This window comes from Pygoscelis adeliae, unplaced genomic scaffold (genome assembly GCF_000699105.1).
Source record: "Pygoscelis adeliae isolate BGI_AS28 unplaced genomic scaffold, ASM69910v1 Scaffold318, whole genome shotgun sequence".
Taxonomy (NCBI): domain Eukaryota; kingdom Metazoa; phylum Chordata; class Aves; order Sphenisciformes; family Spheniscidae; genus Pygoscelis; species Pygoscelis adeliae.
Window position 1 is genome coordinate 473,731 of NW_008825430.1, and position 13,845 is coordinate 487,575.

A 13,845-nucleotide genomic window follows, 5' to 3' on the forward strand; every position below is an offset into this window, starting at 1 on the left:
ACAACCTTTATGTATTGATTTATTACGCAGCTGTGAATGGTAAAAGAATAAATTACATTTTACAGAGTTATTTTGCATAGCTGTCCTGTCATGGGAATCTCTGCTGATGGTACGTCAGAGCAACTGTTTCTGGGGTTTTCCATCCTTTTTCTAGGTGTATGAAAGTCTGCTCTTGTCTTTTGAGGAGCTCTTTGTATCTTGGATCGTTGGCAGGCCTTAGTATAATTTTCTCCAGCTCAGGCTTTCCTTCAAATACATCCAATAGCTGTAACAGAAGTGATACCACAACTTCCCAGCTCATGGAACCATGAACTTGGTGGTATTTATTTGTTTAGTGACTGAGCCTGAAAGTACCCGTGGAGATCAGAATGCGGCTGTGTCAGGACTTATACAAACTTATAGCAAGATAAAGCTCCTGCTGCTAAGGTTTAAATGGACGATGCGAGGATGAAAAAAAAGAGAGGATTGTTGTCCCACTTTGCAGATAGGAAACTGGAAATGGAGATAGATGCTATGTATTTCTGTCTAGGGAGAGCTTACACATCTGTATGGCCTTCTACAAGCTATTTTATTTAGCATGCTGAATATTTCCCATACATAAGATAACCATTGTTGAGAGTTCAAAATACATTTAGTCCTTAAAATGTTTTTAGGGTTTTTTTGTTATAACTTCACTTTCAACATGTGCTTTGAATCACTTGCTTGGGTGTTTTTTGTCCAGTCTTTTCAGGTCCGTCAGCAGAGAAACTTGCATGTGACCTGTAACACTGTCCCTTCACATAGTCCCTTAAAAGTAACTCAATAGCAAGGCTCAAAAGCCCACATATTTTCCTTTTTAATTTAATTAAAATGATGCATATTTGCCCAACACTGTGGAGAATTACATGATGCAGACTGGTTAGTCAAACACGAAGGCAGGCACAGCAGAGACCTTTTGGCCTCATGAGCTTTTGTAAGAACAAGTTGTATTAAGCAAACAGCTGTGTAATGTGAGGGGTTTCTTACTGAAAAACAAGAGGGGGTGAGAAAGCTTTTTAATTCCCCCTCTGTGGGTCAGCGTCTCCGGCTGGTAAGTAGGGGACAGACAGATCTTTAAAAATAGCTACATTTCAATTGCATTACTTCTTTTTTTTTATTTTTTTAACTTTGCTGTTGATTGGATCGACTCTTCATTCTACTGTAAGAATGTCATAACTTGACTCTAATGCTTATACAACGCCTTTTGCAATTAGATGATGTAAACCTTAACATATTTAGAGAGGTTCAAATAGTCCCCCTGAGAAGCTAGGCTAGTGAGGAGAGTGAGCTTCGATGGTTTATATTTATAAGTGGAACATTAGCCATCGTTACAGGATAGGTAGTTCAGGAATTTTTTCATGAGTGCGGAGGGAAAAATGAGCAATAGAGAGCATGTCCTGGTTCTAAGTAGCATCGTGAAAGTGGAGCATTCGATTCAAGTGAAATTTCTTTTCCTCATTTGGGCTAATTTGTTTCAGGTTCTATACTGATACATCAATAGGTTATCACGGGATATAAAGAAAGATAAATCAGCCGCCCAGCTTATAGTCTTCTTTTGGAAGCATAATCATGTTTCTTTCTTATTTAAGCTGCTTATGCCTTGATAAGCATATAGTCGTCAAGAGATTTTTATGGACTTTCTGAGAATCACTGTGGATTATATTACTGAGAATTTTTATCTACAGCTACAGTGTGTTGAGAACTCTTATTGCTTATATGAGCTTGGACCCTGTTCCTAGCTGCACCTCCACTGCTTGCTGACCGCAGGCAAGAGAAATGGTTCCTCTGGGCTTCAGTGTCCTCATCTTTAAAATAGGAGTAAAGGTGTGGATCTCCTCTGAAAGTTGCTTTAATGTCTGCCAACAACAAGTACATGCTTGGAGCCGGTTACTTACTTTGTATACTGATACATTTATCAGTGTATTGGCGGTGCTTTGTAATGCAGTGATAGGTGCAGTGGGGTGGGGATGCAGTGCTGCTTCCTGCTGCACGATAAAACAATCGCCCGAGTGCAGTGAAAACCCAGCCTGTGAGAGCTAAAGCAGTCTCATAACATTTGGGCGGAAGGCACTGCCAGCTTTGGAGCAAGAGCGACTACATTTTATCCCTGCCATCCCGCAAGCTTCTTGGTTGATATGTGTGCAGTATAATGACAGCTGGGAAGTCCTGTGTGGTCCCTGATTTTATTCCAGGCTGTGTGAGGCCGACTGATTTTACAGTTGTACTGTATTCTCAAGGGATATTGGTATACCAGTGTCCCCATGGCTTCGTTCTTCTGGAGAAGCTGGGCCAGGGCACAAAATCCTATATGGCAGAGGATAGAGGTATAAATGTTGGCTTACTGTACAGCCTGCCGGTAAGGGAGCAGTCTCCTGTGGGGAGGTCCCATCCTCTCTGTACAGCCAGACCAGCTGGGAAGCAAGGGTGGGAAGGTGCATGGGGAGACCTTGTTCCCACGGGCAGTGCTACCTCCCTCAAAGTCCTACTGACCCACTCCTTGAAAGGTGTGACAGGATCGTGATTTTAATATCAGGAAAAATTTAAATTGCATCAACTATCTCCACATGATCAGGAACATATTCCCGTCCCGCCATGTCCTGAGCTTCTTGTAAGCCAGGGATTGAAGTTGTGGTTATGGTCCATAAAGGCTGTGATACCAGTGAGGGATGATTTGTGCTACCAGACACCTTCCAGGCAGAACCCAGGGGCTCCTGCACCCACAGGGGAGACAGTCTGGAGGACAGACCCTTTCCACATGTGAATTAAAACTATATGCACACTGCTAACAATGCAGCTACGATACTTATTTTGCATTAATCCAAAGTATGGAAGAGAAAAGCCTGTTGCCTGTTACGAGCCCATCTGCTCTGCATCACTGCGAGCCCTGGCAGCAGTCCCACGTGGCGGTGCCGTGTCTGATGCAGGGGAAGGCGAGCGTGTTAGGAGTGCCAGGGCCTGCACACTGGGGTTGTTTGTGAATGAGTAGGGGTTTTTGGTGAATGAGTTAAGCATCACGAGTTAGCAAATCTGTTCTGTAAAAACAACCTCATCAGGCTCTTACTTTTTAGAACTGTGCATTCGTCATGGCCTCTCGATGTGTTTTAAATGTTGTCAAGAATTGGTGTCTTTTTTGTTGTGGATTTAAAAGACCATTAACTACTCAATGAACATGAAGTAGTGGTGTTAAAATAAACAACAGGTTAGCGGGCATTGCCTGTGAGAGCAGCACTGTAACCTCTGATGTGAGTGAGAGGCATGCTGTAAAATCAGTCCTGGTTTTGGGTGCGCAGTGCAGCTGGTGCCAGTCATGTGGTTCTGCCCTTAGTTTGTAATTTGAAGTTAGGATGGTCTTAAGTCCACCTATGTTTTGAGTGTCCAGGCTATTCTTATTGCTCATGTGCTTACTTTCCCCTCAATGAGGGTCCAGAGAGATGCGTTTTTTTGTGGATACAGTTTTATTAGGATTGTATTGTATAGTGCGTTCGCTCCACGTAGATTTTTTTAGAGGATACTTGGATGACCAGTGGCATATTTCTGTGCTATGGCAGTTGCTCTTGGTCCCACCAACCCTACAGTAGATATCGTCATTTATAGGGCAGGGACTTGGGCTTTCAGGACGGGGAGTGTGTACTCTAACGTGTATGTATGTGGTAGGTATGTCTGTGCTTTTATGAACATTACCCTTGTGTAAATAGTAAAAACCTAGAATGCTGAGAGAAGAGCTGTGTGACCATGATTATTTATTTTTTAATGTGTATATTGTTTTATTTGTATATTGCAAGCTGCTTCTGGTTTAAGTAAATGCGAGTTCCTGGAAGGAGAGCCCTCAAATACTGTTTGCGTTTCAGTTTTCATTCTTAATGTGTTCTTAGATCATCTGTAATTTTTTTATATTGGGATCCACAGGGCGGATGTGTATTTAGTAAATTAATAGAGCTCAAGGCACTTGCTGAGCTGCATTAAACATGAGATAACATTGTATCCCTTACAATTGTAAGGGTATAAATTTTTAAAGGTTTTTATTTTCTCTTAATCGTTGAATTAATGCAGAATAATTGCTTTGCTCTGACATGAGCTTATCAAGAGTAATTTAATATAAATTGATCAAATTTAGGCTATTTAATCTTCTTATTGAAGAGATTTTATTTATGTATTCATAATGTATCCATTGTTTTCCAAGAGGAACTCCGCCAGCTGAATACCTCAGTTGGTGTAAAGCTGAATGTTCAGCTGTAGTTGGTGCATGTGTGTAAACTGATAAATGAAAAATTTAAAAAAAGAAGAGTTTCACTTTGTTTTCTGGAACTTAATTGTTTATCCCAAGCAGTGACCTCTACTGTATATCTGTACAAACTGTTGTGGAGTCAGTGTCCAACCACCAATGCTGTCTTCATGCACATCTTTCATATCCCAAGGTACAGTAACAGAGTTGGCTTTTTGATGCTGCGCTCAGGTGTGATAAAGACTTTTCTGTGCTGCCTCCCTATAACTGATAAATAGTTTGTTTGCAGTTTTGCACTTCTGTGTGATGTGCTGGCAGCTAGTATTTTTAGTTGAGAACACACATCTTTAAACTGATCTCTGCCACTAATTTCTAAAGACTTAATGTACCAATAGAGAGCATCACCACAGAATTCCTTTGTTCTCTGACCCTTCAGTTTGAGGGTCAGCTTACATTTGAAGCTGTGTCCAGAAGCATCAGTACCTTGACCATCACTTTGTTTTTATTTTTAATTATTTCCTCTTGTTTTCCTGCATCCCTGTCTTGCTTTTTCCATTTTTATAGTAAGATAAAGATGTTTTTAGTTTTCATAAGGATTTTTGGGTGCAGTATTCCTGTGTTCTGTTTGTCTTCCATGAGTAGCCTGTGGAGTATTTTTGATGAGCACAAAGTCATCTTTTGTTATCTTGTCCAAACCAAACTTAGTTTATCCTTTATTTTATTTTGCCTGGAAAGAAATATGTAGACAATCCGGTGGCTGAGAATAATTATGAAATAGCTAACTTGTTCTTTGTAAGACAGGACACTATCATTACAGTGCAAAACTTGTTGGGTTGCTGAAGGTATTGGGGGCAAGGTGAGACTCTATATATTAATTCAGACTGTTTCCTTATCAGGTCCAAGATTCTGTGCAAGACAGCAGTCCATCTACTGATGAGTTAGAGGGAAATGGAAAATCGTATCATGTACTTTGCCAATGGTATTTTTGTGTGCATGAGGCCAAACCAAATTTCTTCTGATATTTGTAAACACGTAGTAGTCTTTTGTTGCAAAAGAGGGGTATTTCCATGCTGCAGACTGGATGTGAATACCGTATGATTGTTTTTTAGAGACAGCCGTTTCAGCTTGCACTGAAATTTTTGCAGAAGAATGCCCTCATGTAACAACGCTTCTTTCTAATTACAGGCTGTAGGATTCTTAGGAACTGGAAATCCAGCAGAGAAAGCAGTTGTGGTAGAATTAGGTGTTGAAGCTTATGGAGTTTTGAATCCACCAAAAAAAAAAAGAAAAGAACTGAAAAAAAGTAACAAAGAACAGACTGTGTTTGATTACCAGGCTATAAACTTAGCATGCAGTGCTTAAACGTGGAGGAGCAAATTTTCTAACAGGCTGGTGCTATTGTGGAAAGATGGATTTGAGCCAAACTCCCAGATTTGAAACCCCATGAACTTCAGTAGGCCCAGGCCAATCCTTGGCTTAGGTTCAGCTCAAACACATTCAAAGCACAGAAAAGGTATTTGAACATTCACAGTAGCAACTGGGGATCCAGAAGAGGCATGATCTGTGCACTATTTGCACACACAAGGGGCATATCGGTGCCAATATGAACATTTGTCCCCTTGATCGTTATGAGAATGTTTTTAGAGCATCTTTGAAAACATGCTGCAGCATAACGTGAAGGGAATGTTTCTGGCGTGTATCCTGAGTACTTGAATCTGTTACTAACTAATCTCTTTAGTGGGAGGAGCTTTATATGGCTTCTCTGATTTTACTCAAATAATTAATCTCTTGCACGTTGTCCTCACCTCTGTGGTCCCCTCTGACAGCCCTTTCCTGTAACAACAGCTGACATCAGGTTCCTGGGTTGCATGGTGGATTCCTGCTCAGAGGACAACTGGTTTATTACAGATTTAAGCAATACTGCCTTCTGAATGGGGACTGTAGTGGGCAGATTTCAACAAATTATCAATTATACCCAGACCGACCGGCAAGATTTATGTGCTGGTTTTAATAAGCATTGTACTCTTTTATTTGCTTTCTCTTTTGCAGCAGAGTAAACTCATTTCCTCTGAGTTGTACAGCTGCTGTAAATGGTAATAAGACAGCAGTGTCAGTCACAGTAGTGCTGTGATAGGAACATGCACCCTGTACTTGCTGTATCTGAGGGTTGTGTCTGGAGCTGGAGCGGGGAAAAGTTTAACATGGAAATGAGCTACATGCAATTACCGATTTATGGGGAAGCTCATAAGGGATCCAGCTGGTAGTGGCACTGGGTTGTTAAAACTGTTCTTCTGAAGAAACTAGAAGAAGAAATTTAAAAAATGCACATGTGCACTGTTCAGTTAGCTGAAGTTGTCAGAGCATCCTAGAATATTTCTTATTAATGAGAATATATTAATCGCCAACTTTTATATCAAAGGTACTTTGTGCGTGTTCCCTGTGGAGAAACCTAAATGAGTATTTATCACCAAGGCAGCAGCACCAGTGTAAAAGATGCAGGAGCACACGGAGATACGAGTATTTTATGGTTCTGCGACAGAGCTACCATCAGAGCATGCCACCTCCTTGGACTGGGCTGTCTGTACCACACTGAGTTGCGATTTATGCAGTTTGCTTGACTGCAATGTGGGACCTGCCAAGGTCCATCACATGAGCAGCTGCAGCGAACTGTAGATGATATTAAAGCAGGTGGAAGATGATTTTGCAATTCCATACTGGCAGAAGCGGAGCAGTGTGGGTCCATTCCCTTCCCAGAGTCGGGTGTGGAGTGGCGAGGAGCCTGGAGAGAAACGGCTCTGACTTTTGTCTTGAGACCAGGTGACATTATATTGTCGCAGTTGCAGATTGTCATAGCAGTAAGAAGTCACGACAAATATTGTGGTACAACTCCAGCTTGTCCTGACTTTTCCATCTCTCTGCGCTAAATTCTGTAAGTCTAGGTGTAGAAATGAAGATTTTTTTTTTGAGCAGATAGCTCAAAAATGAAAAGGGGTAACACTGTATCCAGATTGCCATCATTAAACAGGAGAGTTCTCCAAACAGAGAAAGCTCTTAGCGGTGCGTATGCAATGCTGCGAGCAGGCACAGGCTGCAAGGACTTGGGAGTATTACGCCGCTCCTTTTTCCGAAGCTAGCATTTACCTGTGCTGCATGGCCGCATTGGTTGCACACAAATCTCACAGCAGGTTGTTTCCCAGTTTACTCTCCCAGATACGCTCTAGACACCTGGTGACACCAGTATTATTAACTGAAAGGCTCCAACAGCGATATGAATCCTGGTAGGCCGTGTCTTAGGAGATCCCTCTTATCCCAGGGCGTGCACTGACAGGCTTGTTTGAGCTAAATTGAAAGCTTTGTCCTTAGTCTGTTCAACTATAATTCTTCCTCTTTTTAATATAATTTGATCATAAACTTCTAATAATATACGACACAAACTGCTTGTTTGTTATCAGAATCTGCACTATATTGTTAGTGCTCTACAAGGTTAACACACGCACGACGGACTGTTGAAACAAGTGCTTTGTCGTAATACCTATGTACCAAACATTTCTCTGACTCATACCCCCCACATATCCCCTGCAGTGATTTTGTAAGTCAGGGCAAAATTTAGACTACTATTTGTTATCTGGTACATATTTCTAAGAAGTTGCCAAACAAAAAGCTAAATTTAAAAACTATGACTTTTGTTGTGAGGAATTCCAGACGTGCCAAAGGAACATGTGTCAGCAATTCTAGGCTTAGCGGCCACGTAATTGTGAAGTATACTTATTTTTATAGATGCTCTTGGATGATAAAAACTGAGACGTTTCTTTTAGGTGTTTGAGTTACGTTTACTGTCACTGCTTTTTGATTATTAGTGTCACTTCAAGAATTTGTATTGGAATGGAAAAAAAACGCACACAGAAACTCTTCTTTTGTTTATGTGTATGACAAAGTTATTGTGTCCAAAGAGAAAAATGCTTCTGATGGTTTGATTTGGCTTGTATACTCATAGGGACATCCGTTGGGTCCTGCACATATATTCTATCTTTATTTGCTTCGTCATGTATTGCCTTCGTTTGTGAGTCAGTTTGCCTCCTGCCTAATGATATTTTATTTCTCTGAATTGTGTGATTAGTTGAGGGAATGGGGAAATAGACTGTGGCTTTGGATATAGAAAATGAGACAGAGAGACACTCTCTGGTGCAGGGAGGGGAAGTGTGTTTGAACCTCAGATCCATCCTACATCGTAGGGTCAGTGTAACCGAGCTGGGAAATGCGGTGGTATGATTTTTCCCAGCTCACACCTGAATCATACCTCTATATTAACATATAGTCCAGTGCTCTGAATTGAAGCATATTCAGGAATTGCTCCCAGGCTTGCTAACTTCTTAACCGTCTGAGATACACCTTGGAGATACACCAAATGACGCAGGCTGACCTTCTGTCGACAAGGGTGGCTTTCCTCCAGAAGTAGTTACCTTTAGTATACCTTAAGAATAAAATGCTACTGCCTAGTTCCTTATCTAAAATACTGATCTTGAAACTGTTTTGTAGTGATTTTATTCCCATTCATGGCTAGAGGTAAATATTTTCAGTTAAAGTAATTCTGAAATTAATGTTTGGCAGTAGGATTATTTCAGAACTTAATTTTTGGACAGAGACTTTTAAGTAAATCTGTTGAGAGGGACTTTGAATGTGTTCTGCATGATTTCTTCAATTTAGTACAGACAGAATATGGTATCTTGTATCGCTGTAAACTTGGCTAGTTATATCACAGTAAAGACTTAGGCTTATATAGTTTCAGTTATTGAAAGATACCCACCTTAAACAAGTAGGTTTGCTCATGGCCGTGTGTCATCAGCACTGGTGGCTGTCATTTAATTGTCTAGCAGCTGTTCCACTGCATTTCTCTTGCCCACTGTCACTTTTGCGGCTGTATCGAGCCCTGAAGCATTGTGGATCTGGGCCAGTGATTCATTTCTAGTCTGTGTTACTAATGTGCAAGATTTTATAGTCATCTGTTAGCAATTGAGCTGTAGATGCAAAAGTCCATTCTATTAGTTCTTTGGTGATAAACAATAGGATTCTAGGTGATACCCTGCCATCGCTGATCTGAACCTATCTGCAGTAATCACTGCCTTCTGTTTTGTATCAGGAGAATGGAAAGATTAATCTGTTACCGCCTTGCTACCTTTGGTTTTTAATAAAGACTTCCCCCAACTTACTGTAGGAGCATCAGCTCAGTGTTCCCTCCGTCCTGTCCTCCCTTGAGATGACTTGGTTGCTGTCATCTCTTTTCAATGCTGTGTCTGTGGAGGGAGGTTCTGAGGTTTGTAGTCAGCTTATGCTGATCAGCAGGGTCTGGCCATGGACCTTGCATAGACTCTTGTTGCTGTGTGGTGAGTCAGATCACCTCACTTATCTGGCTGAAAATTAACTTTAAAAATAAGCTGACACGTCAGTTTTTTATCAACTCTGAAAGGGCCCCACCACAAGTGCTGCTGTGACATGTCCTGTATCTCATCACCAAGGAGAAAAGCTTAGTCGTATGTATTCCTCACCATCGCTGCAGCCCTGAATATGTGAGGTGGTGTTATGGTGAGAGCATTCTGGGTAGACACAAGAGCACAGGAAAAGAAGACCAGCTGTCAGGGAAATGATGCATGTTGCTTTATCCGCAGTTCTGGTAAAGAGTGGAGCGAGCAGATCAAGTCAAAAAGCTGTGCTTGCTGTCATTGTCTTCTCTGCCTCCAGACATTTGACCCTGCCTTGGAAGTTGGTCTTGGGCCAACTGAGAAAAGAGCCATCACTGTTGTGACTCAGAGTCAGCTTCGCTGAAATCATTAGTTAAGCCAGCACATAACCGATGTGAGACCAGGATCAAGATTTTTTCTTAGTTTTTTTTCCCCTAAGTGGGCTAATGGCATTTAGCTTATGAACTTACTGTCATCGTACTTTGTAGTAAATGGAATTAAATTTATGTACTGAACATCAGTTGCTCTCCCTGGCTTTTCTAGGACGAATCCTCGACTTGAAGACTGGAACAGTAAAGAAAGAGGGTCAGCAGTCCTCAATGAGAATGTGCATGGGATCAAGGCGCTCTTTCATTTGCCGGATGAGGTACACATTTACCTTGTATTCCTGTGATGGTTCCAGTCCTGTCTCTGCTTAGACTTCAGACATTTTGTTGCACTAATTTGGCCTTGCTTAAAAAATGAAGCTGTAATGACACAGTCCCATTAAGCATTTCCAGAATGCTTGCTTTTGGAACTGGAGTAAAACTGAAACCTGTCTTCCTTTATGATTAATGACAAAACAGCACCTCATTTGTGTGTTGCAGTTATTTTTATCAGTGTGGGGTGTAGGATGCTTTCCCCAGAGAACTTCATGACAACTTCACCCCTGGAATGTAAGCCATTGTCTCTTAGAGTCAAATTATTCGAATCAATACTTTGGGAGCAAAGCTTTCGCAAGTGTAATGAAAGCCCAACTCTGTGTATTTTTTCAGCAAACCAATAATATTAAAAGAATCTTGAAGACAAACAGAAAGTCAGTTGCAAACTTGCCAGCTATGTAGGAATTAACCTAAGCCTGGTATGAATTAACCAAATGTCAGCTGGTTGATGCTAGATAAATGAGTAATTGTTAGAGGGGTTTTATTTTGCAATTTTCCAACTTCTCCTGCATTGCTTGGGCTTCTTTAAAGAGATCTGCCTGCCCAGTGCTTCTGACTGGGGCTTGCGGGCACTTCTGTTGTGGTGCTAATGGGATAAAATGCCTGTTGCTATTGCAATAAATTTCTCTCTGTGTGGTTAGGGGGGGAAAGTACATAATTGCATCTGCAGCCTATATCCAATATACGTGTTGAAAACAGATGATGCAAAATTTGTTACGGAATGAAACGCGCAAAGCAAAATACTTGACACACTAAAACAGATCCCTGTACTTTGGTTATGTGGTGGGATTCTTCCAGTCATGTGAGGAAGCTGAATGTATGGCTCTTGGGTGCCCTTGTAAGGGGTTTATATACTTCATACCTGCAGAATTAGACTTCAAAGCTGTAGCTCCTTTTCCCCCCTTAACTGGGGGGAAAGAAATACAGCCTGACAGAGACACACTTGGAACATTGCTTTCTCTTCCTCCAAGCTGCACATAGTGGTCTTGTGAGGAAGACTACTTTGTGCAAAGAAAACTAGGCCTAGTGTCCTGTTTACAGTTATTCCCCAGCTTTTAAAACAACAGTTCAGATTGCAGTTATTTCCTAGCACCCTGATTCTGTAAACTCCAGTGCGTGAGAGTAATTTTATACATGCCAGTAGCCCCATTGTTTTTGTAATTCTCAATCTTATTTTAATTGTTCATTCCTTCTCCTTGGCAGTGACTGGTATTAAAAAAAAAAAAAAAAAAGAAAAAAATAATAATTTAAAAAAACCTTGTGGGAAGAATGAGCCTCAAATAATGTGAACTTTCCTTGTGATTACTTCTTTCGTTGTTATTGTTCTTTTTTTCCATTGAAAATGAACTGGTTTTACCCTTCAAACTGTTTACTTAGCTTCAAATGGATTGTTAAAATTATACAGTTAAGCATAGTTAGAAATATCACAAAATGTACATGAACAAGTGTTAAACAAAGTTACTTGACAGTGTAAATAGTCCGTTCTTGCAAACATTAGATTAATATCTACTAACACTGTAGCTGGTGTATGGCAGTCGAAATGCTCTGTCCAGGGGAGCTACTGGAACACTGAGATTGTTTTGTGTGGATATTTGGGGGCCTTATTTATGCCTGACTTACATTCTTCTCTAGTTTTCCCCTTGTTATATAGTATTTTGAAGTGTATCTATTCTTTAGCCACTCTTGGAATATCTATTTCAGATAGTCTTTAGGCTTGGGGGAGCAGGAGGGAATCTTTTTGTAGATTTGTAGAAATGTTTTTCTTTATAAAGTAAATATTTGTAGCACACCCAAAAAGCTCAGCCTGTGGAAGCAGCAAGTTCTAAGAAAACATGAATCTGGGACCTTCTGTCAGAAATAGATATCCATTATTGTCTACTTATATATACTAATAAAGATCTTAAAATGCATTTTCATCTTGGGTGTTTATATTCATTTTTGAGCCATTTCAAATATGAATTTACTTTTAGGTGTGGAAATGCTCCTCTGGATCATTTACCTCTGAACAGAATAACCACCATGAGAAAAAGATACAGGTACTATTACTTAATTTATCACAACAATTAGTTGCCATAAGCACTCTCATTTTGCACTGGGCTAATGCTCACTCAGGGAGTACTACCTGGACAAACATCTGGATTAGCACACAGTGTGAAATAGCACTGGGTCTCAGGAGAGAACTCGCCCCTGAATTCAACTGTGGCAGAATCACTGGATCTTTTTGCAAACCTTGCGCAAGTCACTCAACTTCTTTGTCTTAACTAGCTCCATCTCTGAAATAAGCTTCAGTATCTTTCTTAGAGAAATATTATGGAAAACAGGTACAGCTTGAATAGCATTGTGATGGGGCTGACATTGTACAGAACTCTAGGTTGACGGTTGGTTGTTTCTAACATAACTTACAGTAAATCATCAGTAGTCATAGTTTAAAAACATAGAGCTATTCTGCATGTCAATCAACATGATATTTTTGTGTTTCCTTTTCATTTAGGAACGGCCTCGGCCCAGTAAAAGAAGGCGAAGCACAGTATGCTGTTGTCCATTGCACTGGCTATATCAAGGCTTGGCCACCAGCAGGTGTGTACCTCTCTCATTTGAAGGCGGTGTGTACTGCGCTACCTGCAAGACAGTTGAAAACCTGGCTCAGGATCCTTTGCTGGTACAGAACCAGGCTGAATTTCAGTGGGTTAACCCATTCAGTCTCATATTGAGAAGCTATTGATATGAAGGAATGGGCTGTTGTTACTCACTCAGGGCCTCCCTGTTTTTCCGTGTGAAACCCTTCTCAATTTCATTGGCACAGAGAGTGGTGGAGTTGTTGGTAACGTGGGGTTACAGCAGCTGGGGCTGAAAGTTTTCAATCTGGTCAACCGACATAAAAATGGCCCAATTTTAAGAAGGTAAACACAAAGCATTTGTACCTCTAGAAAACACCAACTAGTGCTTTTATATTTAAGTATTGAGTTGCAAGCACCTATGTATGAAAATGTGTAATTTCAATTTGGGTGCATAGGTCCTCACTTCAAAGTGGTGGTATTAGTGGTATTAGAGAATGTTCAGTCTTTGTGATAAGTTCTGTTTTGAGGCTATTTTTCTGGGAAACAAGTCTTGGCATATTGCTTTGAACTGCAGAGAAAAACCTTTACCTACTGTAACTCAGTATTGCATATGGGAATATTTACCTTTGAAAAATTCAAAGAGGAGTCAGTGGAGCTCATCCAGACATCATCATGAACTGGATTATTGACCTTGGCATTTGCAGTAGTTGAAGAGGCTGTTTGCAATATGACAGCGCCTGCTGGCCTGAATCAAACCATGGGTTGTCCTGCCCTTTTGTGGTCGTATGCCACAAGCATAAATCACATCTATTTGGGAATTATGAATACCGAGAGGTGGTTTGCACCAAGTCTGTACGGTGGTGTGCAGACACCAGCATGCGGATGTGAAC

At 40.8% G+C, this 13,845-nt stretch overlaps 1 protein-coding gene across 1 annotated transcript in view; it reads left to right on the forward strand.

Annotated features, from left to right (window-relative positions):
* ARNT2 (aryl-hydrocarbon receptor nuclear translocator 2) overlaps positions 1-13,845 on the forward strand; it is a 79,747-nt gene that overhangs the window by 27,232 nt on the left and 38,670 nt on the right. Inside the window, exons 6-8 of the mRNA XM_009330894.1 lie at positions 10,240-10,342; positions 12,368-12,433; positions 12,889-12,974. Of these exons, the coding sequence (XP_009329169.1) occupies positions 10,240-10,342; positions 12,368-12,433; positions 12,889-12,974 (255 nt within the window). The remainder of the gene's footprint in view (positions 1-10,239; positions 10,343-12,367; positions 12,434-12,888; positions 12,975-13,845) is intronic.